We start from the raw sequence: 11,383 nt of genomic DNA, 5'->3' as shown, positions 1-11,383 counted from the left end.
CACACACACACACACACACACACACACACACACACACACACACACACACACACACACCTGCCCAGGTGGCTTTGATAAGATTGCACTGACACCAGGTGACACATCCTCCTCCAGGGGCTGATATATCAATACTCAGAGCAGCTCAGTTATCAGTCATTTTAAAAGTGAGCATTGCATTGCTTGGCTGTAGTTGCTTGGTTACAGCTGCATTTTCCTCTCTCTCTTTCTCTCTCTGTCTTTCTCTTGGTTTGTGATCTGTTTTTCTTCTACCACTCTTTACCCTCTCTTCTCCTCTCTGACAGTCCTCAAACTGCAACCTCATTTTCATTCCAGACTAGGAAAGCAGAGAAGTTGTGAAGGTTGTTTGGTCCTTTGAGGCTTTCACCACCTCCTCCTCCTCCTCCTCCAGCTCCACCTCACTCTTTTTAAACGCTCACCCCTTTTGAAGACCTTTTGTCGTTTACACTGCCTGTACTTTTTTTCTCGCCTGCCCAGCCACATGCACTCGGTGCTTTTATTTTCCGTTTATCCTGAGGTTTTATAGCTTAACATGTAGGCAGTCATTCATTCACCTTGGGGGTTTACACAAATTTTTTGCCATGATTTTATGTGATAGACCAACACAAAGTCGTGCATAAGTGTGAAGTGGAAGAAGGAAATGATTAATTTCTTTCAAAAGGTGCCGTATATTTCAGTTTAGCTCCCTTTATTCTTACACCTTGAAAAAAAAATCCAGCGTAACTTCCTTTGGATTTCACATAGGCTGCGGTGCATCTGGTCCGCAGCCTATGTAGCCTATAGTATCTGACTATTTTTCTGCAATCTGAACGGCCCAATCGGGATCTATTCCCAAATCTGATTTGAGCCACTTTCATATGTAAAGCAATACAAAATCGATTGTTTTCAAGGCGCCCGCAATCTGAACGGTCATGTTGCATTTAATAGGCGTTTTAAATCATTCAGATGAGACATGCATCATAATTCTGCACCAGAAGAAGCCAAATCGGACGCAAATGCAGGGTGATTTAAAAAAAAAAAAAAAAAAAAATCACGATTATGAAATTATAAAAGACATCATGCACTTCTGGCTCCGACTGCACATCCAAACAGGCTTCTCTACAGACGTTGCAGCCAGTGTGCTACAACATGCAATTTCTATTAGATGTTCTTTCTTTTGATTAGCTTCCTTTATCTTGTCAGGATTTAGTAGCAATCCTATCAGCTCCCATTGCTGAATAGTTTAAAACAGACAGCGGCATCCACCATTACTACGTCAGTAAACAACGCGCTACATGATGTTGGTGTTCTTATTCTGTCAATGCCGGTTGGTAAACCCAGAGCGAAAGTGAGTGTTTTATTTTTTCTAAATCACAGACAAAGAAGCTAGAAAGGAAAAAAATATGGAAAAACTGTAACTCTTGGAAACAGCTCCAAACATGCACCCAGAATTGCAATAGAAGGGATTAAATATAAGTATTTATGTGCTAGAATGGTCCAGTCAAAGTTCAGACCAAAGACTTAATCGAAAAGTCTTGAAAGTTGCCGTCTATTGACGTCTCCATTGACTGAGCCAGAGCTATTTTGCACATGAGAATATGGCATTTCAGTCTGCAGGTGTGCAAAGCTGCAGGAGGCAAACGTTACTCCTGAAGGTCTTAAAGTCTAATTGAAACAGAACGTGGTTTTATAAGGTCTATTTCTGGCAGGCTGAATTAAATTACACTACTTTATTTTATCCTGTTTGAAATAAAAATGTAAATGAATGTATAATTTTCCTTCTGCTTCACCTTACGCACGACTACATGTTGACATTTCACATAAGATCCCAACAAAACACGTAACAAAACTCGCGGTGTGACAGAATGCAGATAAGCTCAACCCTTTTTGCAGCGCACCATATTTGACAAGCGCACATTTATTCTAACAAAGAAGCGTAACAGAAACAAAAGACAGATCTGCTTTCTGTCGGCCGGGTGTCATTTTAAGAAAAGACTGAAGGAGGTTTCATCTGTTGCTAAGCGAATTTTCTCCCCCCCTCCCCCCTCCAGGATAAAACATGAGAATATCGTGGCTCTGGAGGACATCTACGAAAGCTCCAATCACCTGTACCTCATAATGCAGCTGTAAGTACATCAGCCCACCACGCTGTTAGTTTAGGTCAGCTCTCGGCCTCCCGTTTGGCCCGTCATTTCGATAATGTGCTGCATGCTGAGCCTGAGTGAGCGTCTGCAGTGCCCTTGAGGCATCTTTGCTTAAGTGAATGCAGCAATGTGTAAAAAAAAAAAAAAAAGAGTGCAAGTTCTTACTTCAGCTATGATTCTTGATAAAAAAAAAAAAGTAGGTTCTCTTGGTTGGATTCAGGTGACAATATTGATGCTTCTGTTTTTTTTCTGAGTAAATGTGAAACTGAATCAGGAGTCATTCTGTCTTCATATCTGAACAAACTGCAGTTATTTTACAGCTAAAGCAACAAATGTTGATGGAAAACTTAATGTCATTTTCATGATTCCACCTTTACTGTCATTAACAGAGACTTGGAGATGCTCAGTTCAAAACAATCTCCATAAAACTAAAACTTATCTTCACTTTTTGTCTTTTTTAGATTTACATACGTAAGCTGAATTAAGTTTAAGCTTCAAGAATCGTTAATTTAGTCGGTCTGTCACATAGATGTGAAGCAATTCTCTTAACTTCTTTAAAACATTGCTTCAGCTCCTTGAGGTTAGTTCATTTACGTTCCCATCACACCCTTGAGGTCGAGGTCTGAACTTTGACTGGGCCATTACATCACCATAGTTCTCATTCCCCCCAGTCGTTCTGTCGTCGATGCGCTGCTGGTGTCGACATCAATGTCCTGTTGAAGACACGGTTTTGGCAAAGCCTCAGCTGTCTGATAGATAACCTGATATTTTATTCTAGAACATTTTCACATACAGATGGCGACTTACTGACAGGAAATTACTCACAACCTGAGTCTGAAAAATAAGCCCAAATCATCCCCTCCACCTCCTCCACCGCCGTGGTGGACAGCTGCCGTGAGGTGTTTGTGCAAATGGCCTGAGTTTGAAATATTTCCAGTTTGGTCTGATCCATTCGACAGACACGGTTCATCTGGGTAATTTCAGCTCTGACTTCAGACAGTTCACACTTAGTTAGCAAGTTGTGCTGCTGTTTGCTTTTTTTTCTGGTGACTTTTCCAAATAAACCATACTTGTTTAGCTGATAGTTAATGCTTGACCTTTGACATTTAACATGCTAACTGAGACCTGAGATTAACCTTTTGGGTATTTTGAAATTTCTCTAAGCTTTGATTGATCTGATCTGGTGGGAACTCTTAGGAAATTTGGCAAATGTCTCAAATATTATTAAATTATGATCGACCTGTAACTTTTAGCTTGAAAGTGAAAACTTAAGTCAGGTTTTATTAACACAACTTTGGGTCTTCTCTAATTTTGTTAGGACTTAGAATATTGATAATGTTATTGTAGTTAAAAATGATCACAATTAAATATTGTCCTGAAACTGTGCAGCCCAATAAGGATCTGAAAGTTATATTCATGTTTTTATTTCTTTACAAAATGGTAACTAACCAGGTTTCATTTTAGTGTTAAATTTTAAACCGCAGATTATTTAGTTCTTGTTACTGTAATATTACATTATTGGTCACTTTTACAGCACAGATTTTGCCAAATATATTGTAAACTGTAACTCGTCTCCCAGAGGTGAGTGAAACTCTCACCATTAGTTTCTTTTACTGTGTAAAATGCTCATCTTCATGATTTTAAAACCCCTTCTCGCACATTTTTTACTTTTGTTTTACAGCGTTTGTGACTAAACCATCTGTAATTTAACCCATGACTCGCTGCCGTCCCTTTGTCTCTGAAAGCTGCTCGATGTTGCCTTTCCCTCATTCTTCACTAAACACTGATTGCCAGTCCTCTGTGAAAGCGGAGACGTACTCACACTTGGTGCTAAACTTAATGAGTCACTTGTTATGCCTTTGCCTCGTCTAATTGCAGATTGAAGGAGTTCAGGATGGCTGCCTCATCAAGCCCGAACGCTGCAGACGCATAATGTTATTGTGTATTATAATGTTGGTGTGTCGATACTATTGGGAACGTTTATATGAATAATATAATTGGGTAATCATTTTTGTCCTTTCAAAAAACACTTAAAATAGTTTGCAGTCGTTTTTTTTTCTCTCTCTCTGACGTTACGTCATTCACCCCAATATCTGGCTTTAATTTTCTCCCATTCCTCCTGTCAGGTGTAATGTAACTATGTTGGCTTCTATAAAATGTATCTATAAAAAGTTTGATTTCCTTTGGTAACTAATTTAGCAGTTTGATATTTTGAGACGTCGCCTCAGCGTTTCTACATAAAGTTATTTCTTTACGGTTTTGTCCGTTTTGTGAACTCCAGCTGTCTCTCCTGCACCACGCTACTCACACATGATGCGGCCGCCACCGTACTTCACATTTGGGATGCTGTTCCCCCCGTTTCCTCCAAATGTAATGATGGTCAAACACTTTAGTTTTAGCTTCACTAGACCACAAGACTAATCCCCAACAATTAAGGTTAATCTTCCTGAGTGCGTTTGAAAACTACAAGCTGCCGTGAGGTTGCATTTGGAGCTCGGCTTCTTCCTCTCTTTCAGTTCATGTTGCTACTCGGATCACTTCATCATCATTTCGCCCGTTTCTGTCAGCGTCTTTACATGGCCTTCTCCTTCTGGAAGTACTTTTGAGTCGTCGCCTTAAAATTTATTCACAGATGTGCCTCTAATCGTCTCGACTTTTGTGAGTTACTCAAAGGCTTCTCAAAGCTTGGCGCCATCGTCTTGGCTTTCCCAAATTCTTGGAAGTAAGTAATAATAATAAAAAATCCGTAATCTGATATTTAGCTAATAGAAATAATTTTGGTGATCCTAACTGACCTAAACATGAAAGGTTTGATTTAATGTCACACAGTGACGGGGAAAACGGTCTGCAGGTGGGTTAAGTCCTGGACATCCATCTGCTGTATTGATCTATATATATTTCAGTATCCCTCATCTGTTTCTTTATTAAGGTGATTTTTGCATAAATATTTTCAGGATGCTTAACATAAAACCATTCTGTGGACTATCCTGTAGTGGTGATTTCTAGAAAAATACAAACAAAACAAAAATTATAATGGTACAGGTTAATTGCATTAAAACACAAAAACTTGAGATTTAACTTTAGACAAATTACAATGCGGTCTGGGATACTTTTAGAAGCTCTCGCTGTCTCTGTGTGTTCACAGTCATAAGGGAATTTTAAATGGCACATTAATGCAAACACTTTTCTTCCCTGGTGCTGTTGTCACATGAGGCAGCATCAAAAACAAACCTCAGCTCATCTGTGACCAATAAAAGTAATTATAACGAGTAAAAAGACAACCTAGTCCAAGTTTCACAATCTGTCTGTGCATACCAAGAAAACTGTCTAAAAAAGACTTTGAGTAAAATTTCCACTCTAGATAGCAGAAAGGAACAGAACTTAGCAGAACACAGAGTTACAGTATTTTAGTATTAACGACAATATAAGATCTGATCTTCATTTCCTGCATCTGGCTGGCCAGATAACGCAAGTTAGAAACCCCAAAGGATATTAATGGGACAGGTGTCCAACAAGCTTATGACGTCCATAATTCTTTATGAAAATGAGAGAAGAAAAAAACAAACATCATGCAAAATATTTCTGCCATAATTTTACCTGAACGTTGCTCAACGACTCTAATAATCGCTATAAAACAAGAGAATCTGCAGTGAGTGGTGGTCTCTGTTTGTACAAATATATGTTTAAATATGGAGGAGTTTTGTACATGTATATCATGTCATTTATATGAATACGTTGATTTTTCAATTAGGTGGATTGATGGTACAAATGTCCAATTTGAATACATTTTAAAAACAAGAAATTGATCCACCTGTTTGAATTCATTGTAGGTTTTCTCAAAACATATAAACACAACACCACATAGCAGGTAGTGTTGCCATCAACAAGGTTTTTTTTCTGCTGGGATATTTGATCACTTTTTATTGCAGAAATGGTGCAGTTGATTAAAACCAGCCGGTTTCCAGAGACATATTCAGGTTTTATTAATTATGGTGAAGCCAGAAATATTCAACAAGCGAAAAGCCAGCTTTCTTTATCTATTACAAAACCAGCTTTGTTGTTTCTGTTGTCATATTGGACCTGTTTTAGAGGTCCGGTTAGCTCAGGTGAAAGAACATTGGTCACGATGTTTAGCAATAACTCGGAAACACTGACGCCTATTATCAGTCCCTCCAGGATGTTGCGACGTTTCTGTTTTTTGTTTGTTTGTTTTGTGATTGTTGTGGCCTTAAAATTACTGATTTCGCTGCAGCTTTTCCAAAAAGAAGTTCTTAAGATTTATTTTTGCCATAACATTGTTTCACAAAAAGTTGAAATTGCTGCACCTTTCCCTTTTTCTCATCAAGTTGTAATCACTCCTTACCTGACCTCTGGCCTAATGTCTCCTCTCTCACTCTTTGCTCTTTCTTTTAAATATGTGGAAAGCAACAGTGAGCACAACTTTTGTACGGAAACAAAGGAAAATCGGGTTTACCTAACAAGCAAGGGATGTAAAATATACTGCTCAAAAAAATAAAGGGAACACTTCAGTGTTCACTTAAACGTTAAAGTGTTCCCTTTATTTTTTGAGCAGTGTATTTAACAACATTAGTATTCTGGTTTACAACATTAATGTGATATGCCAGCATGAATTAACTGATCATTTAAAGCCCACTAGATCTTTTTCATGCTATTTGTTCTTTTTGTTTCTGTGTCATTTCTTGTATTGCTTTTTGCGCCAACAGGGTTTCTGGTGGTGAGTTGTTCGACCGTATCGTAGAAAAAGGCTTCTACACAGAGATGGACGCCAGTCGGCTAATTCGTCAGGTTCTGGATGCCGTTAACTATCTCCACTCCATGGGCATAGTGCACAGGGACCTGAAGGTATGGCAGTACTTCACATTTGGAGTGTAGGCGTATTATTTTTTTTTGCCTGCGAGGGGGAGTCCCTGGCATTGAAACCTGCGTGGGTTTCTGTTACACGTTGCAGTGATCACCCGTTGAGGTTAAATGTCAGGGGATTTTCCTTCTCGGTAAACTGTAGGAAGGGTCTTAACTGAGCTGTGAAAGCTCTTTTAACTGCAAATCCATCCAACTTCTTAGCCTGGATGGTTTGAGACGAGGGAAAGCAACAGGCTGACCCAGTGGCTGCTTCCTGTTTGTGTTTTCAGCCGGAGAACCTGCTCTACTTTAGTCCTCATGACGATTCAAAGATCATGATCAGTGACTTTGGCCTGTCCAAGATGGAGGGCACAGGTGGCGTCATGGCCACGGCCTGCGGGACGCCTGGATATGTCGGTAAGGTTACCCTCCCAGCTGTGGCTTCAGGAGAAAGTGCAAGCTGTTTTTTGTAAATACTCATACCTCGTTTTATGTTTTTTATACTGCAGTTGTATACCTCAGTTTATTTCATTTGGAGTTTATGTGATAGAAAAAATTTATTTCCAAATGAGGAAAGTGAAAAGTTTAGTATGCAGATGTAGTTGGCCCCCATTTCCCTTAAATATTCTTAAATAAAATCCAGATTAATCAGATCCATTCAGAAACCCCAACATTTTTCTCCAGCTGCTTGGTTCCTCTGCACAGATGAAAGTATTTCTGACCAATAAAACATTTCATTGTTTCAGCTCCCGAGGTTCTGGCGCAGAAGCCGTACAGTAAAGCGGTGGACTGCTGGTCCATCGGGGTCATCGCTTATATACTGTGAGTACTTGACGTTGTCTAACAGTTAACATTTTTTTAGTTCGCTTTATGAATTAACATTTGCTCAGAACAGAAAYCAGCAGGGAGCTTAAACATCATTTAACTCTGCATGAAAACTATGTAAAATAAAAATGACAATTCAAGAATCAGAAAACGTCCTAATCTTGATCACAGCTTTGCGACGTCTTCAAAATCACAAACATTCAGCCAGGATTGTCACTGACAGAGATTGTTGCTTAACCCTCAGTTAATTGTTAAAATGCAGGCTGAAGCTCATTCATTAGTAACCTACCTAAGCGGTGGGCAGCCAGAGGGATCCCTGCAGCTCCAGTGACTCGGAGGTTTTCAGTAGAAAGTGTTGCACACAGTCTTTTTAAGCGAAAGAGTTTCACTTATTAGCAAGCAACAAAAAAAATCCCTGATGCTGTAATCTATTGATTAAACAATAAGAGTTTGAAGTTTTTCTTTTTTCCACATCTGTTTGTAGAAAATAGAGTTTTATTTTCAGATGAAAAACATAAATGCCTATTTTTCTCTATATATTAACACTGGATTCCTATTGTCCCGTTTTTTTCTTTTGGATTTTTTTATGTTCTTGAAAATCCCTCTGTGCCGTCTTCTTCTGTTGCATTATATAGAGAATCCAACTGCCAGTAAATGGGATTAGGTCACTGTAAATCTTTTTAGATTTGGGTTGAAGACTCTAACATCAGCAGCATAATAACCTTCACACCCACCGTTGTGTAATCTTTTGAACTTGATTTTCCTCCCAGGCTTTGCGGCTACCCTCCGTTCTATGACGAGAACGACTCGAAGCTTTTCGAGCAGATTCTGAAGGCAGATTATGAGTTTGACGCACCGTATTGGGACGACATCTCAGACTCTGGTAAGCTGAAGTTTGTGCGTCCGTGTGTGTGTGTGTGCCTGCGTGTGTGTGTTCTCCCACTGCGTTTGAAATAAAGGGTAAGTCAAGGCCCCCAGAGATTCTGCCGTTACATAACTCTGCCGGAGCTAACAACCTTGTGTTTAAAGCCGCATAACAAGGCAAAAAGTAAAGTAATGAGGGGACACAGTTCAGCAGCTGCCATGGCAACTTAATCCTGCAATATGTCTATATCCCACGTTTGGTGTCAAAACATAACAAGCAAGCTATTTTGAAGTGGACACGAATCAGTAGCTCCATTTGGCTCAGCTTAGGGGGCGCCGGCCTAACAGTTTGTCAACTTTCAGCGTTTTTAGACGTGTATGCCACCTGCGTCTGGAAAGCAGGCGTCGATATCCCACGGCAACAAACGTGGGACTCCTGTTTTACCTAAAATAGCGTCATATTTAAATCTTCTTTTGGCTCAGTGGAAAACAAAGAACCACAGCCAGAAAAGTGACAGCAGATCCTCTGAGTGGAGTCAGAAATTTCATAGACAAAGTGTAAATCATTGACTTTCACAGCCGTGCGTCAAAGAGAAATAACTTCTTTGCACAGGCCTTTTATCTTTTAGCCGTGTAATGGAGCACACTGCCAAGACTACATGTTATTGCTTGCTAGCACCAGCTAAAATTGAAATTGAGATGTCATTACAGTGTTATTTTTATTTCTTTTACATTTTTATTACATGCCAAATTGGCCAGGATTATAACTACACGTTAGAAACATTTTAAATTCTTCCTATTTCATAACCATTTGGTTTTTTTCTTTAAACTTTCATTTCAAATTCTTGTCCAACTATGTTCTCGGACTTCAGAAGACGAATGCTGAAGTCTGAGGTATATTTAATTTACTTTTATGTTTCATTTTAATTTTTACCCAAGTTCCAGTTAGCTTGGTTCCGACCTCCATTTTGTTTAGTTGAGTCGTTACAATTAAGAGCAAACCAAAACAGCTAAACGGACACAGTTTACAGTCATATGATAGGATGTCACTTTGTGTCTTTGGTTGTCAAACAAATTGATCATTTCTTGATACAAAATGACCAGAAAAAGTTATGAAAGAAACAATCAGCCTTGGATCAAACAGATTGATTATTATTCCTCTGAGCCTAGTTTGTTATTTTGCCACTTCTTCCATCAAATTACACAAAATCTTGTTCTGTCAAAGTTAGAGGGTTTGTCTTTACTAATGTTTGGTTTGCTACCAATGCTTCCAGATCAGATTTAATCTCTTTATTTCAAATGGCCCTTATTTTTTTGTTAAAAAAAACAACAACAAAAAATACAGTCTGGAGACTTTAGTCATCATATTTAGTCACCACATCCTGAAATTACATCAATTGTGAAAATGTGGCTGGTGATTTAGATGAAGCATAAAAGTCTAATGCTCAGATGAGCACACGCACATGTACTTTATTCAAAAGATTCAGGAATGGAATCGCCAATCACCAGCAGACATTAAGAGAGGGAAGAAAAAAATAACAGACAAAAGTAGTTTCCTGCTTATTTTAGCTTAACCGCAGACTCGTTTTAAACGTCAGCATTTTATGAATTGGGCTTTTGTCACACACTGAAATCATTTATGGGATGTAAATTTTTTCCTTGCGGTACTTCCTGCATCCTCTGCAGATTCATCTGATCCTGGGAGTGAAGGAGTCATATTAACCATTTCCTGTAGTGACTCATAGCTGGAGCCGTTCTCCGGCTGGAATCAGCTAAATGGATTGAGATTAAGCATTCGAGGAAACAAACTTTGCAACATGTTCACGTTTGACCTTAAAACGTGAACGTTGTTTGCAGACATTTATGTCTAAAGCGCTGGTCATTTTTAGTGTTTTCAGTCAATTATCAGTTTAAAAAAACATACACATAAACCTTACCAACACACTCAACAGATAGCATGTTTAGCAACTTTATTATAACAAAGAAAATGGTAATGCATCAGTAAGGCTTTTACAAGCAAATGCATAATTTTTTGTTCTCATTTGTTTATTTGTAAGCTCTGTTTTATGTCCTGCCAATATATAATGTAAAAAAAAAAAAAAGAAAAAAAGATTAGAGCACATTCAAATCACGAGTGTAAAGTGAAAATATAGGAAATTGCACAGCAGGTTTCTTAATAGAGGTTGTCGATTTCAGATGATGATGTGTTAATGCACAGTTCCTTACTTTCTTCTAACTCTTAACTAAACTCAGATCAAGGCGTGTCAAAGAAAAAGTTGATCCATTGATCCATTTAAAAAAAAAAGTGTGAGTTTAAAGTTTCAAGGCATTTAATTAATAGAAGGAAAAAAATTTGCTTAGTTAAAACCAATCAAGAGAGACCGGCTTGTTTCATTCATCATAAAACCCTTCTAGTTTTTCTACCAATCTGCTTTGTTCTTGTCAGTAACTGAATTGTGACGCTTAAATGTGAGACATCAGATGAAAACATAAAACCTCGAGTGCCAGAAAGTGAAGAACTCATCCTCAGCTGGATGCGCCCTTGACTTTTCTTCTTCTCCTCTTCACAGCCAAAGACTTCATCAGCTGCTTAATGGAGAAGGACCCCGAGAAGAGATTCACATGTGACCAGGCTCTTGAGCACCCCTGGTGAGGAACCACACACACACACACACACACACACACACACACAC

General features: G+C 38.8%; 1 protein-coding gene across 1 annotated transcript in view; it reads left to right on the top strand.

Moving 5' to 3' along the window:
- The window catches only part of LOC103465848 (calcium/calmodulin-dependent protein kinase type 1D-like), a 31,732-nt gene that overhangs the window by 16,586 nt on the left and 3,763 nt on the right, over positions 1-11,383 (top strand). Inside the window, exons 2-7 of the mRNA XM_017305150.1 lie at positions 1,874-2,123; positions 6,866-7,004; positions 7,292-7,418; positions 7,748-7,823; positions 8,597-8,709; positions 11,261-11,339. Coding sequence (XP_017160639.1) covers positions 1,874-2,123; positions 6,866-7,004; positions 7,292-7,418; positions 7,748-7,823; positions 8,597-8,709; positions 11,261-11,339 — 784 coding nt within the window. The remainder of the gene's footprint in view (positions 1-1,873; positions 2,124-6,865; positions 7,005-7,291; positions 7,419-7,747; positions 7,824-8,596; positions 8,710-11,260; positions 11,340-11,383) is intronic.

This window comes from Poecilia reticulata, linkage group LG6 (genome assembly GCF_000633615.1).
Source record: "Poecilia reticulata strain Guanapo linkage group LG6, Guppy_female_1.0+MT, whole genome shotgun sequence".
Taxonomy (NCBI): domain Eukaryota; kingdom Metazoa; phylum Chordata; class Actinopteri; order Cyprinodontiformes; family Poeciliidae; genus Poecilia; species Poecilia reticulata.
The sequence above is the reverse complement of the archived record's forward strand: the minus strand, read 5'-3'. Positions and strand labels throughout refer to the sequence as shown.